Below are 27,328 nucleotides of genomic sequence, written 5' to 3' on the forward strand. Positions count from 1 at the left end.
TAGTTTTTGGACGAATTTCGAGCTCGGAGCCCTCCCCCCTGACAAAAAGCCAAATACGCATTATACTTTATTCATTTAATTGTATGTAGTGTGAACTCGTGAAATATACAGTATATGCATGGAAACAGCATGTTTCTTTTCAAAAGCATTTAAAAGTCCAAAGCTGAATATTTTCTCTCTGCCTTTCTTCCTTTAATGTCAGTGAACTCTCAATAAAATTATTGTTTGGAGTGCAGTCTGCTTTATATAACAGTAACTACCTTTTCAGTTAAACTTATAATGAAAAAAAACCAAAAACAATTTTATGAGTAAAGCAGGAAAAATTAGCTAGACAGTAAGAACAGTCCTTTTGTGATATGACACGTAAACAATTTAGTGTTACACCTTTCATTCTGTATGCAATGACGCACATGTCATCAATAGCCTACAGTATGTGTTATCAGACTCAATTTGCCTGTCTGTCTCTGCCCATCCTAAACTTATGACAAGATTTGAATAATTCTGGCATTTCCTTCCTTCATCACAAACAAACAACCTACTCAACAGGTAAGACGGATCTTTTCTTTCTCTGTTTTATTATCAGATTTTATTACTTAACCTGTAACTAATATACTGTCTGGCCTTATCTGATTGTATTACCTGTCATTGTTTGGTTGTTGATGCGATACACATTTACAGTGCATGCAGAGTTATATAGGCACATTTGACCAATTGAAGAGTTCAGATGCAAAAGCCTCTAAGTGCCATTTGAAATTTTCTTCTAGAATGATCATTTTTATCAAGCTTGTATATTTAAGTTCAGTGATCTCACTTAAATGGCAATGATAATTACCTATTAATTGTTATATGAAATGATCATTAAAGAAGAAAATTTCAAATGGCATTTAGAGGCTTTTGCATCTGAACTCTTCAATTACAAACCACACTAATCTCAATAACTACCATTAATTTTGTATTTTCACATTTATAAGTGATATATAATTGTTCATGGAGGCTGGAAATAAAAAAAAACGCCTAGGTGTGCATAAAATAAAATGCATAAAATAAAAATATAAATAAAAAAGTGTGCATAAAAATATAATATAATAATAATAATAAAAAAAAACTTTACAGATAAAATTAGCCAAAAAGAGAGATTTAAATGAAAAGTCTAAACTTATTAAATGCCCATGAGAAGGATGCAATACTAATGCAATACTAGAAATTGCAGTTAAGGCATGAAGATTGGACAGCGAAATGCTCATGCAGGGTCAGACGAGTCACAAGAATAAAAGACACGTTAACTGCAACAAAATTTAGAATTAAAGTGAACAATTAGGCTAAATGTGAAACAATCAGTCCTTTTTCCAGGACTGAAACTTACCTGGAGCCTCCAGAAGAGCAGGGATCAGGGTCTCAGAGACTTAGGTTTGGTAAAGAATCCTTAAAAATGAGAAGAATGAAAAAATAAGAAGAATCACAAGCTGAAGTGTAGTAAAATACATGAAGACTTTTTTATAGGCTTTATAGACAAACAGAGAGACTGAGAGTAACTCTTGATGGACCAGCACCACATTGTAGCACTGTTTGAAGAATTCATCTTCCAGAATCTGCTCATAAGTTATGGGAGTTCATTTTTAAGTCTGTTTTGCAGAGATGGACTAAAAATTAACTCCCAAAACTTATGGGCAGATTCTGGAAGATTAATTCTATTATACTTCTATGCTTTTCTTCAGTCAAGAATGCAGTTAATGTAAAAGCTGAATATTTTTAACCTTTAAATAATGTTGTTTTCTCAAGTCAGTATACAGATGAAGGACATACTGTACTGAAGGTGGGTTTTTTTTTTTTAAAAAAAGAACACAAGTAATTATTAAGGCATTTTGATTTCTTAAATTCTCATTTTTCTGTCATCAGATCACAAGAACGAGATTCAGACCATTTGATAAAATATCATATTCTGGTTTACAATATGTCAAACATTGCTCTGGTATTTCTGTCGGCCCTGTTCATTAACTGGGGTGAGTATTGAACCATGATCATATCATATGCAGCTGAGCAAATATCCAAAAGGAAAAAACACAGCTGATTTGCATGTGAAATTGTAGGCTACAGTGTTTTTTATGTTAATGACATTTATAGCATTGATACAAAGCATAAACATGCATAGCACAAGTTCAATTATTTTATCATTAAGGTCCTCGACAGGTGCATGTCAATAATGTCCATATATTAAAGTTCGTATTTCACGTAACACATGTGTAGGGTAAGATGAGGGAAGATGTCCTCCTTTAAGCATTAATTTACCCAAAAATGTAATTTATGTCATCGTTTACTCATCCTCTTGTCGTTTCAAATCCGTAAGACTTTCGTTCATCTTCTGAACACAAATGAAGATTTTTTTTTGATGAAGTCTGAGTGATTTTTTGAGTGATTGACACAACTACCACTGTGACACTTCAAGAAGTCCGAGATTGCAGAAACTATGAATTGAGCGGTTTAGTCCAAATTTTCTGAAGGGAATCGATCACAGATTGAATTTAGGATTTTTGTGCATCTTTTGCATGTAAATATGTATATATATATATATTTTATGTTATTTATAATGACATTTTCTGTGTAAGATACAGATTGCTCATATTGTGCATAGTACTAAAATGATTCAATCAAGTTGATTTTAAAATTATTTTATCATTACCACAACTGATTGATGAATATTTATAAATCTAAATTGTATCTGTTCAGCGTATAAAGCAATCGTCAACTCAATTCATATAGATTAGTTTAGCATTAGTTCATCTCTTTATGAACTTTTTAAAGCTTCACAGTGGTAGTTCACTGTCAAGTGAGGGACAGAAAGCTCTCAGACTTCATCAAAAAGATCTTCATTTGTGTTCTGAAGATGAACAAATGTCTTACAGGTTTTACGACGGTTTGTAATTAATGAGGTAATTAAGTATTATATTATTTAAGTTGAAATTTGATTATACTCAAAAATGTAAGGCATCAACTGAAGTAAACTTTTTTTGTTGAAAGGTGGATTTATTTTTACTGCATATTTAAAGATGAATCAAGTTCTCATATTTAAAGTTATTTATTTCATTATGTACATAAAATACTGTATGCACATGTTATGTCCAGTAAATTCTGAAACTGATATTTCTCCTCAGCATTTCCTCCTTCGACGGCTGAGGGTCGACTGAGAAAATTCTACATAATAAACGGAACAATGAATAGAAGTTCTGCTGAGGAACAATGCACAACAAACAACACTGGCCTCGTCACAGTCTATGACCACCAGGATAATACGGAACTATTAAGCCTAGTGAAAGAAACATTTCCTAATGGCTCTCCTAGTGGCACTCCTAGTGGCTGGATTGGTACTCGTGCAGGAAATCTCAGTAAGAAATGGTCAAACGGTGATGATGTCACATTTAACAAAAGCTCTACAGGAGATAATGGGAAAATCAGCTGTACTGCAATGAATGCTACTGGACACTGGGAATCTCTCCTATGTAGCAACCTAAAACACTTTATGTGTTATCAACAAGGTAATAAAATATAACCTTATAAATATATAATTTCACAATTAATTAAAACTATATAACTATCTTGCAGGTGTAGGTGATGAACGAAAAAATGAGTTAATCCCTGAAAACAAAAGCTGGTTTGAGGCTCAGCGATACTGTAGAGAGAATCACACTGATCTAGTCAGTATCAGAGATGAAGAGGAGAATGAACGAGTGATGATGAAAGGAGAAAACTGTACCAACTCTTTCTGGATCGGCTTGCTGGAGGACGAGGTGGAGTGGGCTGATGGAGGACAATCTACTTACAGAAACTGGAATCTCCCTAACCCCGACACCAGCCGATGTTATCCTGAAGCTTACATTTCTTTACCAAAAGGGAAATGGTTTTGTAGTCCTGGTGGTAACGCCTATCCTCTCTGCTATAGTAAGTCAACACAACACTTTCTTTGAAATTTAAATAAGTTCTGGTCTAGCATCGCATGCTTTTGTAATTCAAAGTGAAAATATTTAACTCTTTTTTGTATACTTGCTGTCAGAAAGCTTCATTCATGTCAGTAAGAAGAAAATGTCCTGGGAGGAAGCTCTGAATTACTGCGACACTCACACGAATACATCTGGACTCCTGATCATCCAGTCTGAGAACGATCAGATAGAAACGGAGCGAGAGCTGATAAGAAGGAGAATCTCGGGGCCAGTTTGGGTGGGACTCAGACAGAGTCGACTCTTCGGATTCTGGATGTGGATCGACGGGCGTCATGTGGGAAACTGGAGCAACTGGAAAGGGGGAAGTCAACCAGGAGAGATTTCCTTTTACTGCGGTGCCATAGAGAAGGTGGACGGTCAATACAAACTGTGTGATAAAGACTGTAAATCTGAATTTACTGTCTTATGTGAGGGGGAGTAATATAGGCCCTTCAGTTTATCATGCAGTTTTTGATTCTCTGTCTCCCTAACAAGAGGAAAAAATGCTCATGTGTTCAACAGTAAATCGCTCTATCTTCATTTATTGTATAATAAAGCTCTCTAAACTACCGCAAGTTTCTACTTGGTAATGTTCTCCGCCTCGGCATAGTGGTCCTGTTGCCTTTATGGTTTTTATGCTTATCTGATTTATTTTACCTTTGTAAACCTTTATGTCTCAAACTAAAAATGAAATGAAAAGTTGTTCATGAATGCATATTATGTTAACTGATAATATTGTGTTGATAGGCATTTGTACTCTGCAAATCTATAAGCAGAGACACACAGACAGTTCATAAGTGTAATGAGTGTGTTATCTTAAAATATTGACCTGCCTAAAAAAATAAACAATGAAAAAATTCTAGGAACTACATTGACTTTTTCCTTTATTTCTTTCAATGCCAGCCTTTATCCTTTATAGGAGACCAATTATGCATCTTTATTACAATATGTATTATGAGTCTCAGGATGTGTCTGTGAACTTTCAGCTCAAAATACCTCACAGATCATATATTATACCATGTTGTAAATGCCAATTTTTGAGTTGAAAGAAAAACATGCTGATTCCATGCATATACTGTCTCTTTAAATGCAAATCCAAAAGAGGGCGGAGCCTTTACAGCTCATTGACTCCCATTCATTTTGGCATCACTTTTGAGTGAATAACTTTACATCTGAGGCCCCATCCACACTACTATTTTTTAGTTTAGAAACGGAAACCTTTTGCTACGTTTGCACCTCCCGTCCAGATTAAAACGAAGACCTAAAACGGAGAAGTTAAGAAACGTTGCGTTTTGAATCTCCGAAGGGCGTTTTAGTGAAGACGGGTCAAAACGGAGGACCGAGGCTCACGCTCGGCTCTCTGATTGGGTGTCATCAGTCATGGCGTATCCTTCCCGGATTCGTCAGTCACCCATCACATGACCCGTCCCCGGAAGAAAACAAACAACAACAGCCTAGACTAGTTACGTTTGTGACAGCAACATGGATAACGAATTACAAGCGTTACTGACTTTGATGTTTTGCTAGCAGCCGTTGTGCAAGTAAATTCTGCATTTTACAATGCTATAACTGCCTACTTGCACACTATTATTCGAGCGATCTGTGATAATTCCCGTGTGCAGCTGCGGTATCGACCGAACATGGAGCATTGCTCTTTGCAGAGGCTACTATCTTCTAAATCTGAGGAATAGTCAATCTGTTTCCTGATAACACCGGCGCGCATGCCCAGTGTTGGTGAATGGTCACGTGATCCGCGTTTTCAGTCGGTTTAATGTTTATGGAGATTAATTCGTTTTAATTCTTTTTCGTTTTAAAGGGCACATATCATGCAAAATCCACTTTTTTAGCCCTTCAATGCATTTTGTTGTATATTTGGAGTGTTTATATACAGAAAAGATTAAATTATTCTCTTCAGGTGTTTCGTTTATATCTTTATATTCTGTTTTGGTCATATTTTTTAACCTTTTCAGATTTTTCTGTTGTCTATGACGTTTTTTGAGCTACAGCGTCACCGTATTTGCAGCTGAACTGCCAAATAAGGACATTGACTACCGGTCCAACACTTCAAGCAATCCGCCATTATTATTTCTCGCTCCGATTTTGTAGTCCGAGCTCAATGATGCAGAAGTTACGAGAGGGCAAGTCAAAATATTCGGTTGTTGGATGTAGTGACCTGAAGCACCTCAAGGATTCCCACTTCAACAACCTCCGCCAGTATAAAGAAGGGTTTGCCGATTGACTTCGTCTGAATGAGAGGTCAATTCCTTCTATCTTTGGAGACGACGAACAAAGCATTTCGATAAGCTGTAAATATCGTTAATAAAAATAAAGTACTTTACTTTCTTAAAACACATGGTGGTCATGGTTTAGCAGTACCTTTGTCTTTCTTTGTTTTTGTTTTGAAGTAACGTTACACGTCTGCAGTATTATTGCTCTTGAGTTTCATCAATGGTCATTTACGTTAGCTGCGTTGTTTTCTGATGCTTTTCTAAACGTATCATATTATCAATACAGATTGTTTGTGGTAAGATTAGAGCGTAGTCATTTATCTCGTCAGTGTGCTTGTTTTAACAAGAGAAGTCGACTTTCACTAATAACACAAAACAGTTAACTCGCATAGCAATATGTCCATATGAAGAGGTTGTTCTGCAGGTTCGTCGTCGTCTTTATCGACTCGCTCGCTCTGGCTCGAATATGTAAGGCTTGATGGACAAGTCTTCTGTTATTGACATTTTATTAACGTGTGAATAAAAATGTTCTTTGAAGGTATCGTATATAATCGTATATCTCTAATCAAACTACAATAATGGCCGAACGTGGGGAGTTGAACTAACCGTGAACTCAGCGACCTGGAGAGCGCATCATCTTTTTATTTAAAGGGGCCGCTTTGAAACGGGTCGCTCACAGACGCACATCAGAAAAGGGGCTTGTGGAGCTATAATAATGATGAATTCAGACCCAAGCATTGCAGTTATGTTTTATATAGACCACAACGGTATGATTTATATGTAAAAATGAATGATTTAAAAGCATGATATGTACCCTTTAAGACTCTCTGTCGCACAGTAGAGAAATAACCGTTTAGACAGGAGGAGAAGCTCGCAGGCAATCAGGGGGACGTGGAGGCATAAAGTCAAGGGAGAAGCCCATAGAGAGTCCCAGTAAACACAAAACGTTCCCGAATGGTCCCATGAGGTTATTTTGTTCTTGAGTTTCATCAATGGTCATTTAGCTGCTTTTCTGAGGCTGGGGAGAACGTGGGGAGTTTACCAAACAAGAACGTTATAGAAACATTCCATGTATGTTATTTTTAGGTTCCATTTTTATAACGCAAGGAGGAGAATGTTCCGGAAATGTTGCCTTAACCTGAAGGGAAAGTTCTAGGAACGTTCTGGGAACCAAACGTTCCCAGAACCTAAATTTGTTTGCTGGGATAAAGCTGATCCTGCTGTTGATTGACAGCTCTACTCTCGCTCTCCGGCTCTGAGAGATTCCGAAGGGAATGATTCAGATTCCTCTCGGCACAGCGACTAGAAGACGTACAGCTGTCAGACAGGCTCACGTCACATCTCCGTCGTCAAGCTCAGTGTGAGTCTGCGCAGTCGTTCGGCCGTCAGGAAGCTTCTAATTAGGCTCGTTTGAGATGAGCAAAATCTGCGCAGAATCGATCACCGGTGATCAGCGCGAGATGCATGCCGGTTAGAAATGTGTCCGAGAACGGTCCGTCTGGCTCTGATGTCATGCCGACGTATGTCAAAAAACTCTCGCGAGCGCAAGGCGGAAGGGTCGGATTCTGCAGTCGCGCGCAGTTGCTCTCCACCGACTGCGCTGATCAAAAGCATGATGGGAAACGACTTGCTGACGACACTGCTTAATGCTCATTGGTTTAAACAACAGTGATGTAGGTAAATTCCATATTCATAAAGCTAAATTCTCCAAATAAAGGCCATGTTTTAATTTTTTTTTCAAATTGAAACTGATATATATTGTGAGTCTCTTAAACGGGTTAAAAATAAGAAAGCTATGTCAGTAACTCAAATATACTTTAAAATTTTCAAGTGAAAATTAGGAAAATTTCTCTCATTTTATAGATGAAGTTTGTAAGTCTGTCTATTTAAAGCTCATTTTTATTTATTTATTTTTTTATTATTAATTTTATTCTGATGTTTATTTATTTGTCGCTGTATAATATTTGTTTCACAAATTGTAGTGCTTGTATGTTTGTCACTTGCATTCTAATAAAAAATAAAATAAATAATAAAAAAACAACAGTGATGAATTGTTCTCTTTTAAAATGTTTGATTTTAAAACTGATATCATGTTTTATGTACATATGGGTGAATAAACTCTCTGACAGTGCCATATGGGTTATTATGTGATGTCATTTTTATTAAAAAAATATAAAAACACGTCTGTATTAAATAAAAAATGATTGATAAACACATATTTGGAATGTAGCCTAATTAAATAGCAAGTACTTTGGGTGTCTTGTTCATTATATTTATTTTTATATAAAAGCAACCGAACTTAAATCACATCCAGTTTATTAGCAACACGTGCACGAGCGTGAATCCCGTGAATCCCGTGATATCAGACTTTGATCTCACAGGTGTCTGATTCACTGCGAGAACCGAGATTTGTCCGGCTTGAATGCGCTTTTTTCACTCCTCCCCTCACTGCAGCCGCCTACTCTCGACTACAATGCAGGCGAGGCGAGGCGCATCTCAAACAAGCCTATTGACTTCACTTTTCTCCGTTGAAGTCTATGGGGTCGCTGTGTCCATTTCTTTTACTGTCTATGCTTGTGCCTCGGATCCTCTGCCAAAAACTAAAACAGCTGTTTGGTTTTGATCATCATTTCTATCACGATGTGTCGTGACATCATCTCATACAAAAGAAGTCCCATTTCATTAGCTACTGTAGGTGCCAACCAATAAAGTGACTCCTTTCTCCTTATTATTAATTTTTTAAATGTTAAAAATGTGTAAAATAATTAGTGCTTCTGTGGACGTGAGACATCAGAATGAAATATTGCAGGACTAGATATTTTGAATAAGGAAACATTAGATGTTATTCATATCTGACTAAAGCAGGAAATTTATGCAAATATTTCCAAAAGTGAATGAAAGCAAGCTCTGAGATATAAAGTATAAGAATTATTATTTTCTACTAAAATGTGGAAGACTTTACATTCTGCAAATGAAAACTGTAGTTCATTTTCAAAAGCATTTAATCTCTCTGCCTTTCTTCCTTCAATGTCAGTGAACTCTTCATAAAATCATTGTTTGGAGTGCAGTCTGCTTTATATAACAGTAACTACCTTTTCAGTTAAACTTTTTATGAAAAAAATGCACAGATCTACTTTATGAGTAAAACGGGAAACTATATTATTAGCTATACAGTAAGAACAGTCCTTTTGTGATATGACACGTAAACAATTTAGTGTTACACCTTTTATTTTGTATGCAATGATATCATTAATATGTGTTATCAGACTCAATGTGCCTGTCTGTCTCTGCCTATCTTAAAATTATGACAAGATTTGAATAATTCTGGCATTTCCTTCTTTCAGCACAAAAAAACAACCTACTCAACAGGTAAGACGGATCTGTTCTTTCTCTGTTTTATGATCAGTTTTTATTACTTAGTCTACACTGTAAATTATACTAACATAGACTGTTTGTTGGCCTATAAGCAAATCTAATTGCATTTACTGTCATTGCTTGTTTATGTGATACGCATTTAGATGTATATGAAATTATGTCATACAAGAAGTCTTTAGCCTTTGTATTAATATAAGAGAGATTAATAATGATTAATTGATACATTTTTGATATCTTGCATTCTCTCATATTTTTCTGTTTTCTATTTCCTCCAATCCACTATCAGTCAAACTCCTCATTGAATCAACAGACCAAACAACAAACATTTTTCATCACTGCATGAATACGATTGAGACCATTCAATAAAATATAATAAAACTAACTGTGCATGACCATGATACTTCTACCTGTCCTGCTTCTTCTCTGGGGTGAGTATTTAATATTAATATTTCATTAGTATCTTTATATAAAAAAAAAACGCTCACAAAACATGTTTATGCATGTTGAAAATGTAGCATTACATTTAGTATTCTTATTATATTTAGAAATTATAGATATTTTTAATTTTACAAGGTAAGCTTTAGTCTGTAATCTCTGTTTATTAAAGTTTCACTTGTAAATGTTTTTGAAAGATATGAATGCTCTTCAAGATGTAAAATACTATTTAACTTAAGACTGAATATCTGTCCTCAGGCGTTCCCCTTTCAACGGCTACGGGCCGACTGAGACGATTCTACTCGATCAATGAAACAATGCAAATGAATGAAGCACTAAATGTTTGCAGAAGTAACTACACTGACCTCGTCACAATATATGATGAAGAAGAGAATAATGAGTTAATTGGTATTCTCAAAAATAATACGAATAGTGTGAGTGGTTGGATTGGTGCCAGCAGCTGTAAATGGTCAAACGGTGAGCTTGTCACATTCACCAATTACAGGGAAACTTTTAACGAGGAAAAATGCTGTGGTGTCATAAACACTAATGGAAGATGGGACTGTATCAATTGTACTTCAACAAAAAAGTACTTCATGTGTTATGATCAAGGTAATGATCCCTGAGCTGTTTATATCCTATAAATATCTAAATGCCACACGTGAGTTAAATTATTGTCTGTATTCATTCAGGTCATGGGCAACAATCATACAATTACAGTTTAATCCGTAAAAACAGAAGCTGGTTTGAGGCTCAGATGTACTGTAGAAAGAATCACACTGATCTAGTCACTATCAGAGATGAAGAGGAAAATGAACTAGTGATGATGAAAGGAGAACCGAATAACTCTTTCTGGATCGGCCTCCAGTACAATAACAGCCTTGATTGGTTTGATGGTGGATATTCAGATTACAAACAGAATAGTTCATCTCAAGGATGCTTTACATTTCTCTCAAGCAAGAACAATACACACGGAGGATATTGGTTCAAAGCTAACAATGGTTCCTATCCTGCTCTGTGCTACAGTAAGTTAACACAATATTTTATGCTTTAATATGCAACAAGTCATATGCTTCAATAAATCAAAACATGCAACTAATTATATTTTATTATTCTTATTATTATTTTTTTTCCCCAGAAAGCTTCATTCATGTCAGTAAGAAGAAAATGTCCTGGGAGGACGCTCTGGATTACTGCGACACTCACCCCAATACATCTGGACTCCTGATCATCCAGTCTGAGAACGATCAGATAGAAACGGAGCGAGAGCTGAGAAGAAGGAGAATCTCGGGGCCAGTTTGGGTGGGACTCAGACGGAGTCGACTCTTCGGATTCTGGATGTGGATCGACGGGCGTCATGTGGGAAACTGGAGCAACTGGAAAGGGGGAAGTCAACCAGGAGAGATTTCCTTTTACTGCGGTGCCTTAGAGAAGGTGGACGGTCAATACAAACTGTGTGATCAAGACTGTAAATCTGAATTTACTGTCTTATGTGAGGGGGAGTAATACAGGCCGGTTTATCATATGCAGATTTAATTTCTCTGTTCAACAGTAAATCGCTCTATCTTCATGTCTTGTATAATAAAGCTCATAAAGCTAATATCCTCATGGTCCTGTTGCATATTTGATTCTTATGTTTATCTTGTTTATTTTATCATTTAACTTTTGTAAACCTTTATGTCTCATACTAAAAATGAATAAGTTGTTCATAAATGCATATTATATCATTGAGTTATTGATAGTGTTTACTTGTACTAACAATAGAGAACTGTATTGTATTTTAATTCATTGGTTATTTATGACTCATTAAATCATAGAATGTATTTTCAGGAGGTTTTTATAAGGTTTCATAAAATACAATCAGAAAATGGTTGAAGAAACTTATTTGTAGGCTTTAAATAAAAAATGTATGGATCTATGGATGGATCTATATTGAAATATGGACATGCTACAAGCTACGTATAAAAAATGTTAAAGAATTTTGGAAGTTCAGTGAATATGAAATTCAAAGGATTTTTAATTTGAATAGTATTTATAATAAATTAGATTGTTAACACATTTACACATTTGGATTGTCATTACATTACACACTGTACTGAAAAAAATAATATGCTTTATATAATCAATAAAATTGTGGCAACATATTACAAGCAATATTATTAATTAAATTGTAAAATTTTTTTGAAAAAATTTGATTAACTATTACTCAATTTTAATTTGTTCAATTTAATAAATAATATTGCTTGTAATCTGTTGCCACAATTTTATTGATTAGATAAATTCATTTTTACACTGTAAAATCGTTTTTCTTACATATACTTGTTGAGCTTTGATGATAAATTTGCCATTAAAAAGATCTTTCTGAGACAAAGTTTCTCTTCTGATTAATTAGAGTTTAAGATTGTGGACGATTTCAATTTGTAAAGATGTATAAAATGTTATATTTTAAATGATGTCAACATGATATTTTGTAGATCTCAGTCTCTAAACATACAGAAAGTCATGGTACACGCACATCACAAATGCAAAATATTGCATTTGAATCACATCACAGCACAAAAAGGGACATTATACATCAGTGTCACACTTTTCGATGCTTTATTAAGTTAGAAAAACTGCTGTAGGGAGAGAAGTTGGGCATATGTGATGCTGGTGTGTGTGACAGAAACCCTACATCACATAATGCAGACTCAGCACTGCACTTATTGACAATCCCATATAGCGCTGAGGCTGAGGGAAAGATGCACTTTGATCACCGTGATTAAATAACACGAGCAACACAGTTTACAACCAGCCGAAGTCTCCTGTGTGAGCAAATACAGGAGCATCAGTCATGTAGAGAACAAACTCGGCCAGCGTCTGCGATCCATCACAACTCTGAACTCTGATCCAGACCCTTTCATGAGCTTCGCTTTATTCTATCCCTAAATCACAGCAGGACAGTGGCTATCTCAACACGCCTTCCTCTGCAGTTCCCAATGGGCCCAACATCATAAAATACACTTAATATGAATTATGAGTACTGATACCATTCAGTGCATAGCCAAGAAGGTTTATATTATAATTCTGGAGTGAGCTGGCATTCAGAATCATCGTAATGACCGAATAACAGATCACTAGATTTCCTTTAGAGTTGATGTTAATGGAGTAGTTCACTTTTCAAAAAACTTTTCCTGATAATTTACTCACCCCCATGTCATCCAAGATGTCCATGTCTTTCTTTCTTGAGTCAGAAAGAAATTAAGGTTTTTGATGAAAACATTCCAGGATTTTCTCCATATAATGGACTTCAATGGGAACCAAACGGTTCAAGGTCCAAAAGACACTTTCAGTACAAACTGCAAACTGTTCAAAGGGCTTTAAACGATTCCAGATGATGAATAAGGGTCTTATCAAGGGAAATGATCGCTCATTAAAAAAAATAATAACAAAATTTAAGTTTTATAAGCACAAATGCTCGCCTTTTCTGTTCTGTGATGCGCGTTCGTGACTCTCCTGTTCGAACTCGTTCTTCAAAATGAACAAATCTTTTTCCGAGTCAATTCGTTCGTTTTGTTCGTTGAATGAACAAAATGACTCGGAAAAAGATTTGTTCATTTTGCTAAGCAAGACACGCTAACCTTCCAAACACAGACAATTTATGTATTAAAACACGAGAATAATCTGAATGACTGCACTGGAAGTCTTATGGGGTTGAAACAACATGAGGGAGAGTAATTACTGACTTTGGGATGAACTAACCCTTTAAAGACCCGATTACTTTGAACGGATGTTCAGTTAAAATTACTGGAATAACGTTCGTTATTAAAGGGAAAGTTCGCTTTAAAATTAATTTTTGATATGTTTTATCTTACCTCAAGGGCATCCAAGATGTAGGTGTCTTTGTTTCCGCAGTATTTTCAATTTTGACATTTTTAGGTCAAACCGTTGTTGTCTATCAGTCATACACTGGATGCTAAGGGGGTCCACCTCAAAGAGCAGCACAGAGAAGTCCAAATTAAACATGATTTAATGACTCGTAAATGTAAGTACACACTGATGGCCTAAGACAGTATTTATATCGTTTTACCTCTTGTAATCATAGCCATGACAAAATGATCTGACGGCACGGCCGCTTCGGTCTGCGCATGCGCCGGAAGTGATCGCTTGCGCGACTACGTCACTCTTTGTTTATACAGAGATTTCGGAAGTTTTACCTTTCACTAAACATATTTAGATACACGAGAAACCGCAATGGAAGACTATTTCGGTATATCTAAATATGTTTAGTAAAAGGTAAAACTTCCGAAATCTCCGTGTAAATATTGAGTGACGTAGCGACGCAAGCGATCACTTCCGGCGCAACATTGAACAGATTCAGTTCGGTTCAGTTGGACATTGCACAACTGATTCAGATCATTTGGATTACAAGAGGTAAAAACGATATAAATACTGTTCGTTTTCTCACACAAACCGCTCGTTTCGTGTCTTAGGCCATTAATGTGTACTTACATTTACGAGTCATTAAATCATGTTTAATTTGGACTTCTCTGTGCTGCTTTTTGAGGTGGTGACCATAGACCTCCATTATAATGACTGACAGACAACAACGGTTTGACCTAAAAATGTCAAAATTGAAAATACAGCGGAAACAAAGACACCTACATCTTGGATGTCCTTGAGGTAAGATAAAACATATCAAAAATTAATTTCAAAGTGAATTATCCCTTTAACTTTGCCAGAACGTTTCCTGTTAGCTGTGAAATCAGCGAATGATCTGCAGTTTAGTGTTTAGAGAGAATAAACAGGACAGTGCGTTTGAATATGGACTCATTATAGATGATATTTGACTGAGGTCATTTGTTTATGCAAACTCTGAACGAACGAATGAAAGCAGGCTCTGAGGAGCAGGAGGAAGGAACGTTGCTTTTCTAGCAATACAAACTACAGATTTGAATTTATTGTTGAATGGAAGAAGCTCTGACCATAATCCTTGGAGTGTATATATGTATACAAGATGACATCAAGGGTTTAGCACACATCAATGTCTTCTACTTTTTTTAAATTATTTTTTATCATAGCGGTTCTGACGTTGTAATATTCACACCATAACCACATCACATTAGCACCATCCTAAGCAAATGATAGACACTAACAACTTTCTGCACCTCTATACTGAAATTTGTCCCTTTTCTGACCACCATTTTATTGTCTCTAAACATGAGCATTATCAAATGCATAAACTGATGCATACAGTGGAAACATGCACAACACTAAATATTTCTGACATATAATACAGTAACATGTAAAGTTACTGATTAACTGCACCAGCCCGCAGTTCTCTATAAAAGTATCGGGTTTTCTTCCGCACATGTTTAGCTGAAGTCATCTTCTCATCAGGTAAGACTGAACTTTACTATGTTCATCTTCAGTCAAAAATGCATTTTATCAATATTTTTAACCTTTAGATAATGTTGTTTTCTCAAGTCAGCAAACAGATGATGGACATACTGTACATATACATGAACTGAGCCGATTATGATTTCACAAATTCTCTTTTTTTTTTCTCATCAGATCACAAGAACGAAATTCTTATAATATCAGATTCTGGTTTACAATATGTCAAACATCGCTCTGGTGTTTCTGTCGGCCCTGTTCATTAACTGGGGTGAGTATTGAACCATGATATCATATGTTGCTGAGCAAATATGAAAAAAGAAAAGAAAAAAAAGTTAAAGTCATTCAAATTATTTTATCATCAAGGTCGTGGACAGGCACAAGTCTATAATGTCCATGTGTTAAAGGTCATATTTCACATACTGTAACGCAAAACCCAAAAGTTAAAATTCTGTCATTTACTCATCCTCATGTCGTTCTAAACCCGTAAGTCTTTCGTTCATCTTCTGAACACAAATAAAATCTGAGAGCTTTCTGTCTCTCAATTGACACACTACAACTTTGACGCTTCAGAAAGTTGTTCGTAAAGAAATCTAAATCCACATGAATTTAACTATTTTTTTTAGGAGACTTGATTCCTTTAAATTATGAACAGATTGAATTTAGAATTTAGATTTAATTTTTTTTACATTCTCTGTGTAGTTAAGATGGAGATCGCTTTAATTGTGCATAGTACACTATTTGTGTTTATATTTTTTACTGCATATCTAAAATCATTTATTATTAAAGGTGATTTTAAAATTATTTTATCATTACCACAACTGATGTATGAGCTGATGAATGTTTTAATGTGAATAAAAGCCTAAATTAAATATGCTCATAACAGAATCAAGTCTTTTCAGAAAAAGTTTGGGCTCAATTCATATGGATTAATTTTATCATCGCTTTATCATCGGACAGAAAGCTCTCAGATTTCATCCAAACAATCTTCAATGTGTTTAGAAGATGAACAAAGGTCTTACAGGTTTGGAACGAAGCGATGGTGATGGTAATTACTGACATAATCTTCATTTTTTTGGCAAACTCTCCTTTAAGCCGAGTGTTTTCTGTGCAGTATATAACCGTATTCATCCACACGGTCACACAGAGCAGAAGCACAACCAGAACAATGTTCTTCTACAAATAAATACAACAAAACAATAGCAAGAACAGTTAACATTATAAATGATTCATTGCATATTGTTATCATTATCTGCATCGCACTGGTCATCAAAAGGCAGGATTGTAATGTTTTATAAATGATAAATAGCATTTCCACAGCACGACAAATTAATATGACCATCATGCCAACTTATGTTTACTGTAACTCATCAAAATTATTCAAGTAATTTCAACTTTTTAAGTTATAAGAGATCCAAGTCAGTTTTATATTATTTAAGTTGAATTTAGTACATCCAATTTGATTATACTTTAAAATGTAAGGCATCAACTGAAGTTAACTTTTTAAGTTGAAATAGATTTATTTTTACTGCATATCTAAAGATTTATCCAGTTTTTATATGCAAAGTTATACATTATTTCATTATGTACATAAAATACTGTATGCACATGTTATGTCCAGTAAATTCTGAAACTGATATTTCTCCTCAGCATTTCCTCCTTCGACGGCTGAGGGTCGACTGAGAAAATTCTACATAATAAAGGAACAAATGAATCGAAGTTCTGCTGAGGAACAATGCAAAATAAACAACACTGGCCTCGTCACAGTCTATGACCACCAGGACAATATGGAACTATTTAACCTAATAAAAAAAACGTTTAATGGCTCTTCTTATCCCAATCCTAGTGGCTGGATTGGTACTTCTCGTGGAAATTGCAGTATGAAATGGTCAAATGGTGATGATGTCACATTTAACAGAAGCTCTACTAATGGGAGAATCAGCTGTACTGCTATGAATGCTACTGGACACTGGGAATCTCTCCAATGTAGCAACGAAACATACTTTATGTGTTATAAACAAGGTAATAAAATATAACCTTATAAATATTTCATTTTATAATTAATTACAGTGGTATGAATAAGTTTGGACACCCATGCTAAAGTTGCCTAAAAAGAGGAATAAAAAATCATCTTTTGGATATTGTTCTTACTGCCTTAATTAGAAAAATGAGGAAAACTCCAACCTTTAAGGACACAAATTTCCTTTGTGAATGAATAATGTATCATAAATAAATAAATGTTTTTCCTTAAAATACAGGGTGCATAAGTCAGGACACCCCTATGTTAAATTCCCATAGAGTCAGGCAGATTTTTATTTTTAAAAGCCAGTTATTTCATGGATCCAGGATAATATGCATCCTCATAAAGTTCCCTTGACCTTTGGGATTAAAATATCCCCACATCATCACACACCATTCACCACACCTAGAGATTGGCATGGTTTTACTTCAGTTAGCCTAATAGCTGGTTTGATTTGCATTGAAAGATGATCTTATGGAAAGTACCCCATGCCAATCTCTAGATGTGGTGAAGGTGTGTGATGATGTGGGGATATTTTAATCCCAAAGGTCAAGGGAACTTTATGAGGATGCATATTATCCTGGATCCATGAAATAACTGGCTTTTAAAAATAAAAATCTGCCTGACTCTATGGGAATTTAACATAGGGGTGTCCTGACTTATGCACCCTGTATTTTAAGGAAAAACATTTATTTATTTATGATACATTATTCATTCACAAAGAGAATTTGTGTCCTTAAAGGTTGGAGTTTTCCTCATTTTTCTAATTAAGGCAGTAAGAACAATATCCAAAAGATGATTTTTTATTCCTCTTTTTAGGCAACTTTAGCATGGGGGCAAACACTTATTCATACCACTGTAAAACAAAATAACTTTCTTGCAGGTGTTGAACGATCATACAAGTTAATCCCTAAAAACATAAACTGGTTTGCGGCTCAGCGATACTGTAGAGAGAATCACACTGATCTAGTCAGTATCAGAGATGAAGAGGAAAATAGACTAGTGATGAAGGCAGGAGAAAACTGTACCAACTCTTTCTGGATCGGCTTGCTGGAGGACGAGGTGGAGTGGGCTGATGGAGGACAATCTACTTACAGAAACTGGATGTCCTCTAAGCCTAACCTTAATTCCAATTCACAATATCCTGAAGCTTACATGTTTAAAAATGGGGACTGGCATGCAGCTACTGGTAGTCCTGGTGATAGTACCTACAGTTCTCTATGCTATAGTAAGTCAACAAAACACTTGCTTTGAAATTCAAATAAGTTCTGGTCTAGCATCGCATGCTTTTGCAATTCAAAGTGAAAATATTTAACTCTTTTTTTTAATATTTTCTGTCAGAAAGCTTCATTCATGTCAGTGAGAAAAATAGGTCCTGGGAGGAAGCTCTGAATAACTGCGAAACACACTATTCTGGACTCCTGACCATCCAGTCTGAGAACGATCAGATAGAAACGGAGCGAGAGCTAAAAATAAAGAATATCTCGGGGCCAGTTTGGGTGGGACTCAGACAGAGTCGACTCTTCGGATTCTGGATTTGGATCAACGGGCTTAATTTGAGAAACTACAGCAACTGGAAAGGGGGAAGTCAACCCGAACATCTGATTTCTGAGCACTGCGGTGCCATAGAGAAGGTGGACGGTCAATACAAATGGACTGATAAAGACTGCAGATCTAGCTTTAAATTCTTATGTGAAGTGAAGGCAAACTAAAATAACTCTCTTACTCGGCTAACTATCTTCTTTAGTGTCTGCTCGTTTCTCTTTTTCAGTTATTGTGTGTAATTTCTAAAAAACAATGTGATGAAATAATTGTAATGTCATTTAAAACACAAGTTGTGAATATATCAGTATCAATATTGCTTCAAGAAGAAAAAAAACACTGTTTTCTAATTCAATGACAGTGCAATGTCTCTTCAAATATTCAACATTTTATTATATGATATGATAATACCTTGACTAAAACTAACATTTTTGTTCTGCTTCATTGCTTGAATCTGAAATCACAAAATAGTGCAGCAAACTGATGTAAAATTGAAAATTATTTTTTTTTCAGACAGATAAGATTCAGAATATACTATTCTTCCTGTGAAAATCAAATAAATATATATTCTGCTTGTGACCATCAGGTGATTTTGCTCCGTGTAACGTGACAAATCAATGACGCCATTAAAAATGACAACACCTTGCAAAACCACATGAGAAAAGCTCTAATTACGTTTCACACAAGTGGAGCTCCAGCCCTTCGTGATATTTCATATTTCTTCTTTGGCTGAATTGTTAATTTCACAGTATGACATTTCAGACAAACTTTGGGTAAATGTTGCGGGTCGAGCCGTGGATGGAGCTGATATTCCTCAGGGTCCGTGTCCACACTCGCTAGGTGACCTTTCTGACCCGTAGGCAGCAGTGAACATGAACTACAGAGGTCACCAGAAGTAGTGAACACTTCATTACTAGCGGATTGATCCTCTGAGTCACTGTCACTAAACCTGAACTTATTCAGAATGCATTTAAAAAATAATAATATGCATAATATAATAAAACTTAATATAAATATTTTCAAATGTAATTTATTCCTGTGATCAAAGTTGTATTTTCAGCATTATACTCCAGTCACATGATCATTCAGAAATCATTCTCATATGATGATTAAGAAACATTTATGATTATTATCAATGTCGAGGTGCTTCATAATTTTGTGAAAACCATGATACTTTTTTTTTTTTAATTAATTGAAAGCTGATTTTTTTGGAATATAAATCTTTTGTAACATTATAAATGTATTTACTGACATCTTTGATCATTAAATGTATCCTTGCAGAAAAAGTGTTATTTCATTAAAAAAAATTAATGTTTACTGACCACACAAAAATTCAAAATGCATTACGTAATCAGATTACTTTTTGGGGTTACTGCAAATTGCGATTCTAATAATACAAATACATTCATTTACAGGCAAAAGTTACTGCAAATTAAGTATTTTCAAGGACAACAATCACAGTTACAGTGAACCGTAGCTGAAATATAGCCAGGGATGCATGGTGTCCAATTTAGTAGACGGATTAATCAGAATTTCCTCCCAATCTAAAATCAATACTTGGAGAACTTAACAGTGATATAAGTCCTTAGATGTCACTTGATGTTACAACATTTTGTTTCATTACCTGCAAGAGTCTCATTGGATAGAAGGAATGGATATTCCGGAGCAACTTTGGCATTTCCGACTAGCCGTCGGCCATCTTGGTTTGGAGAACATTAAAAAAAATCCCACATACTAAGGCTTACCACTAGATGGCAGTATATAAGATGATGCACTAGAGTCCACTGTAGTGGTTGATGTGCAACTATGAAATCAAAACCAATGCATACAAAAGAACGGCTTTTTAATGATCTGTTCAGAGCGACCCCTATGCGCGAAAGGGTTAAATCTAGGATGAAAGTTAGGCTAATTAAAGGAGTAGAAAAAAAAATGTCATCCAAGATGTCCATGTCTTTCTTTCTTCAGTCGGAAAGAAATTAAGGTTTTTGGTGAAAACATTCCAAGATTTTCTCCATATAATAGACTTCAATGGGGTCCAAACGGTTCAAGGTCCAAATGAGAGTTTCAGTGCAAACTGCAAACTGTTCAAAGGGCTTTAAACGATTCCAGATGATGAATATGGGGCTCATCGCTCATTTAATAAATAAATAACAAAGTTTAAGTTTTGTAAGCTCAAATGCTCGCCTTGCTCTGTTCTGTGATGCGCGTTACGTAATCCAGGAACAGTGGATGTCAAATAGCATTGGTCACCTTGTGCATCAGCGACATGTTTAACGCAAGTTCAGTTCCTCTACCATCATCGTAACACGGACCATCAACCCACTCGACTCTTACATCTGCCCTTGTTATGAGCAGTGTCATCCACAGCTCGTTTTTCAATCTTCCCCACCTTTCTCTCTCTCACTCACGATGAATGAAATATCACACAATGCACATGGCGAAAAATTCGGCTCAGAGACACCTATTCAGCGGGATCATCAATACACACGCCAAGAACACGCTCTAACAGCCCTGTGGACTCGAGGACCAAACGCAGCACCTTCATTAAAACTTCACCAAAGTGCGTGACTGACGACAAACCGCTCAGCAGATGTGTCATGACTCACAGCGAGCTCGGAGTGAAAAGGCTCTCGGCACTTTGTAAATGGAGCTGAACCGCACTGCTGTCCCTCGTGTCTGCCATTAGAGGAAAAATCCCGTTAGGGCTGAAAAGTTTTGTGTGTGGAAAATTGCCGTGGGTTCTCTGAGGCTCCCATTTGACCAGGTCTGGAGTCATTACGATAACAGGCCACTGCCTTTCAAGCAAAACTAGCTTTTAAAGTAGCTGATCGTAATCCAGGAGAGAAGTGGAGATTTGAGCATGCCTCAAGCTCACATGCACTGCACTTTTATTTTAGTAGCCTCTCAGTGAGATACTATAATACATGTAGTATTGTGAATTGCTTTTTATTTTTTAATTTTTTTCATTTTCATTTGCTTTACAAGTAACATGCATTGACGTAATTAGATTACTTTTTTCATGTAACGAGCAAATTAACACATTAAAAGTAACATGCAATATGATCTGATTACTTTTTGGGAGTAACGAGCAAAGAAACACATTACAAGTAACATGCGATATGTAATCAGATTACTTTTTTGATGTAACAAGCTAAGAAACGCATTACAAGTAACATACAATATGTAATCAGATTACTTTTTTGACGTAACGAGCAAAGTAACGCATTACAAGTAACATGCGATATGCAATCAGATTACTTTTTTGATGTAACGAGCAAAGTAACGCATTACAAGTAACATACAATTTGTAATCAGATTACTTTTTTGACATAACGAGCAAAATTAACGCATTACAAGTAACATACAATATGTAATCAGATTACCTTTTTGACTTAGCGAGCAAAGAAACACATTACAAGTAACATGCGATATGTAATCAGATTACTTTTTTGATGTAACAAGCTCAGAAACGCATTACAAGTAACATACAATATGTAATCAGATTACTTTTTTGACGTAACGAGCAAAGTAACGCATTACAAGTAACATGCGATATGCAATCAGATTACTTTTTTGATGTAACGAGCAAAGTAACGCATTACAAGTAACATACAATTTGTAATCAGATTACTTTTTTGACATAACGAGCAAAGTAACGCATTACAAGTAACATGCGACATGCAATCAGATTACTTTTTTGATGTAATGAGCAAAGTAACACATTACAAGTAACATGTGATATGTAATCAGATTACCTTTTTGATGTAACGAGCAAAGAAACACTACAAGTAACATGCGATATGTTATCAGATTAAATTTTTGATGTAACAAGCAAAGTAACGCATTACAAGTAACATGCAATATGTAATCAGATTACTTTATGCTTGAAGCTGACATGCAAAGCACATTTATTTTAGTAGCCTATCTCTGAGATACCATAATAGCATTTAGAATTGCTTTTTATTTATAAATTTTTTTGTCATTTTCATTTGATAGATTTTCCATTCATAATTTACATTAATTTAACAAACTACTTAGTACTGCGGACCCTTCTAACAACCAACCTTGTGTTGTAAAACCAGGATTTTTTCTGGGAAGGTTGTTGATGTCCACTTTGCCAATTGATCGGCAGGGAACTCAAAGTGAGGCTCTGACTTTCTGCCGAGATGCTCTAGCATCCTTTGGTCTGCGGCTTGAAAGTGTCACAGTCCAAAGCACCGGAGAGCAGCCGGATTTAAATCAATAACCCTGAATATCGCTCGAAGGTCAGAAAACACAGAGGGAGGCGGAATTCATCAAGCATCAGGAGACGAAACCGAAGGGATTTACATCAGTTTTGCAGATTTTATAGTAAAAGGTCAATGACTCCTTAAGAAAAGGGTGGTTTTATCAAAATTATTCTCTTTCTCCTCAAGGGCCTTAAAGGGATAGTTCACCCAAAAATGAAAACTCTGTCAGTATTTACTCGCTCTCATGTTGCTCCAACCCCGTAAGACCTTCGTTCATCTTCGGAACACAAATTAAGATATTTAAGATATTAAGATCGCTCCTGCATACTAGTCCATAGGCTTCTTGAGGGAATGAAACTTGCCGGCCTCGAAAAGTCATCAAAGACATCGTTAAAATAGTCCAAGTGACTTCAGTGGCTCAATCTTAACTTTATCAAGCGACGAGAACACTTTTTGTGCGCAAAAACAAACATGAATTACGACTTTATTTCAACTCTTCACTTCATTCTCTATGTGCCTCTAGTCAGTTAAACTAGTGTAATTGCGTAGAGCTACATCACATGGGTGGTCTTGTGTGTGATGCGTGTGACGCACAACAACAAATCATACGCAGGTTAAACTAACCTGACTCCAAGTTACTAGTTTAACAGTAACTTTCCAATCAACCAATCAGATTTGAGGGACAAGTTTACAGTTTACGTTAATTTTAGGCTTGAACCAGAGTGAAGTACTTAAACATCAGTGTTATTCACCCTCTGATTTTTGGGAAAAGTTATGGGTAGGGTTAGGGATAGGGATTGGGTAAGGACTGCATTTTGGGACACGAATGTTGATTCAGACCCATTTTTTTCTAAGCAAAATCACAGCAAAATGATGATCGTTCTGAATCCCATCAGGACTCGTGATCTGCTCAGCTTTTGGTTCAAAATGGTGCTTTTCTATGAAACTTTCAAACAGTGTTGATATAAAGAATGCATGAAGCTAGAACAAAACAGTTTTTTGTTTGCTTGTTTGTTTAAAAGCAGAGGCATTTTTCACATTTTTTTTTGATATATTGCATGTTCAGATATAGATACAGCAAAATATTTTGGGGTGCTCCAATAAATGCTCCAGCATTTTTGATCATTTTCACAAAGATTTCATGAAATCATCAAAAATGCTGGAGCTGGCTGGCAATGTAATTAGGTGAACCAATAAGATCACCCACCTTTGCTACGATGTTGATTTATAGCTTAAATAATAATTTTAAAAAGTGCCTCAACCACAATATCATTTTTTAATTAATAAATATAATAAAGAATAAATTCTTCAGAATTTCTGCAAACTTTTTTTGCATCTCTGTAATATATCTGATGTCATAAATCAAAAGGCTTTCTACAATAAAAAAAAAAAAAAAAAAAAAAAACATAACCTTGTTCATTTTTCAGAGTTTGGCTTGCATGAAGGGAACACGACCGCAGCCGAGCATGACAAACACGAGCTTCACAAGTGCAGATCTCTGCCAGCTTTGGGATTTTTGCAGCATGCGGGCATTTCTCAGCAATGCTGTCAAGATGAGAGGATCTGCCTGTGAGCCCACATACAGCGAGCCTGTGGCTGCCTACCCAACCGCTATGAGAAGAGGGCTTCATGCCGGCATTTTAAGAGCATGACTGACAAGTTTGTTGATGCAAGATTTCACATAAAAGACTGTCATCATTGCACGGAGATTCAAAACAAAGTTACCTTGATAAACAATGAGACAAAGACCATCTTTTCAAAGAAACAGCAAAAATAACCCATAACCCATAAGGCAATAACCCCTGTTTACACATTAACAACTCCTATTTGGTGTCTTGCCAGTCATATGCGGTATGGAGAAAGTAGGATACTGACTGTGATTCAGCAGAATAAGAGTAAAAACATGGGAAGTCTGCCAAACCTTGTGCTGATCTGGTTGTGTAGCACTGCAGATGCTTTTAAAGATTCCCACTGTAAGAAATGAAGAAGAGATGTGGTCCAAACTTTAATAGACCCAAACAGCAAACAACAGCTTCTGGTTAGCAGACCAAAGCACAGCTGCTCGTTTCACATGCAATGTCTTAAAGGCACAGCGACATAAAAAATCTTGATTTTAGTCTCTTCTAGAACAGATTTTCATGCAAAAACACATTATTTTTCTTATTTTGTGGCTCCTCTCTTCCCAGTCTGTCAGTAACGCTCTGTTTAGTTCCTGTCTCTATGAAGCCCCTCCTTCTGAAAGCACACTGTGCTCTGATTGGTCAGCTGGATCAGTGTCTTGTGATTGGTTGAGCGCTTTGAGTGTGTTTGGGAAATGTCCCGCCCCCATAACCACCAGTTTAACACACGACTAACTAACTCCACCAGGCCCCCCCCCCCTTGTTATGCATATTAATTATTATAATGAGGACTATAATGACGTGTTCATTCCCAGAAGAAACTCAAGACTTCAGAAACAGAACATAGGAAATAAAAACATTTCCTATACAGTAAAAAATGGTTATGAAACACTAACTTATCATGCAAAGGAATGTAAAATGTTATATTTTTAAGACACAAGCACTTATATTTGAATTAATAAGAGTTAATGATGGTTTTGAGAAGGCATTGGTTGAGTGCGCTCCTGTCTCAGGCAGCATGTGTGTGTTCACACGCCGTAAAATCCCGAGTGCTCCGATCGTAATTAACCAGATGAAGCACCAGTAGCGCCTCCGTCTCGACGGCATTCATGGAGACGGGATGATTGACAGCAATGGCATTTCTGACAGCTCGCGTGTCTCAGGTGTGGTGTTTTTCTAAATGTTTTGGAGTCATTCATATGTTCGCTTTCTTGTACCGAAGCCTAGGGAGAGAAATCACAAAGCTGTGAAAAAATAACAGAGCAACAAGACTGAGGAGCTTTAGAGCAATACTAACTCAAATAAAACCCTGGGTTTCGTGACGGAAGGCAGTAAAACTGAAGTGTTAAAGTCAGCATGAAATGGAAACTGCACTAGTCTTTTATTCTCTATTTTGATGTATATCTGAGTGAAACGGCTTCTGGAACAAGAGCAAATGTGGGCGGGGCTTGATTGTGTCTGTGGGGAATTGATGGGATGGTTGTGGTTTGCTATTGGCTGATCTCATGTGAGTGACAGGTTAAGCCCCGCCCTCGTCATCAGAGAAGAGATGATGTCACTCACTGCAAGAGGAGGGAAAGTTATTCTGATTCAAGATTATGAGGAACAAACCCAAGAATATGCAAATAAATACAATGAAGTAGGCCAATCAGAATTCACTATGCAAATTTAGTGGCAGAAGAGCTGGATTTAATGGAGGAAACATGAGTAAAACTAACGATTATCAGTTTAAACTAAAGGTTGGACTCGATATAGTGTTACAACTTACCAAAGATCCAGTGATCCGTGGATATTGACACGCGTTTATAGGCATTTATATGTGCATGTTTTCAATGCCGGGGAAATAAAGCCTGTGAAAGTTTATATAAATATAAATATAAATCCATGTGATCCCTTATATCAATGCTTTGTCATCACATCATTCAGCCCTAAAACTTGTGTAGTTTTTGTCAGTGTTTATCTAAAAACATCCAATTTTGCTGAATATACGATGATAAATATTTAATTGATGAGTTGTTGAACAATATAGGGTATGATTTTACCCCAAAATTCAGCAGTCTGTAAAAATATATCTCAGATTTCTTATCAAATCTATTTATTTAGTCAATCTCAAAGCTCTTTTCTGTTTTAGATGTTTCTTGTGTGTTTTTCGTGACATTTACAATGAAAAGCAATCAGTGTTTCTGCCACTCGGTGTGTTTAACCGCAGTCACTCCGGCCGACGGTGAAGGCACCGGCAAACAATTATATAATTGTAAAAAGTAAATGGTGGATTTTTAAACTTTAATCTTACATTTTAAATATAATCTAAAATAAATGAATATGGTGGAGGAGATAAAGATGACTGTCAAGACAGTAAACGCAGTGTTTTGCATGGGCTTTTGGAGCTTCTCTAACTCATAAGTTCATGGTTCCCCGGAGAGATTATGTCTCATATAACAACTGACAAAATATATCATACGTTCATGTTCGGGTGCAATTGTGTCTATCTGGCAGCTGGAAGACTGGAGATTAAACTTACTTCCCGCCTCAT

The 27,328-nt window shown here is 36.0% G+C and overlaps 3 protein-coding genes and 1 long non-coding RNA gene across 4 annotated transcripts; 3 read left to right on the forward strand and 1 right to left on the reverse strand.

Moving 5' to 3' along the window:
• Positions 1-466: 466 nt before the first annotated feature.
• LOC120470924 (secretory phospholipase A2 receptor-like) lies at positions 467-4,825 on the forward strand. Its single transcript, XM_089127040.1, has 5 exons — positions 467-546; positions 1,897-2,000; positions 3,150-3,530; positions 3,598-3,933; positions 4,046-4,825. The coding sequence occupies exons 2-5, from the start codon at positions 1,952-1,954 to the stop codon at positions 4,411-4,413; spliced, it is 1,134 nt and encodes a 377-aa protein (XP_088983166.1). The 5' UTR covers positions 467-546; positions 1,897-1,951; the 3' UTR covers positions 4,414-4,825.
• Positions 1,137-25,449, reverse strand: LOC148965122 (uncharacterized). The gene is made up of 4 exons (XR_016149979.1): positions 25,098-25,449; positions 11,216-11,385; positions 4,114-4,283; positions 1,137-1,422 (listed from the first exon to the last, which is right to left on the reverse strand). It is a non-coding gene; the product is annotated as an uncharacterized LOC148965122 (long non-coding RNA).
• LOC120470966 (lymphocyte antigen 75) lies at positions 9,478-12,018 on the forward strand. Its single transcript, XM_039660714.2, has 5 exons — positions 9,478-9,568; positions 9,861-10,002; positions 10,268-10,621; positions 10,702-11,034; positions 11,148-12,018. Exons 2-5 carry the CDS (start codon positions 9,963-9,965, stop codon positions 11,513-11,515), a joined length of 1,095 nt encoding a protein of 364 aa, XP_039516648.2. The 5' UTR covers positions 9,478-9,568; positions 9,861-9,962; the 3' UTR covers positions 11,516-12,018.
• On the forward strand, positions 15,534-19,222 carry LOC120470998 (secretory phospholipase A2 receptor-like). Its single transcript, XM_089127039.1, has 4 exons — positions 15,534-15,656; positions 17,036-17,407; positions 18,289-18,633; positions 18,747-19,222. The coding sequence occupies exons 1-4, from the start codon at positions 15,608-15,610 to the stop codon at positions 19,115-19,117; spliced, it is 1,137 nt and encodes a 378-aa protein (XP_088983165.1). The 5' UTR covers positions 15,534-15,607; the 3' UTR covers positions 19,118-19,222.
• Positions 25,450-27,328: the final 1,879 nt, after the last annotated feature.

Source organism: Pimephales promelas, chromosome 24, assembly GCF_988280905.1.
Source record: "Pimephales promelas chromosome 24, fPimPro1.hap1.1, whole genome shotgun sequence".
NCBI lineage: Eukaryota > Metazoa > Chordata > Actinopteri > Cypriniformes > Leuciscidae > Pimephales > Pimephales promelas.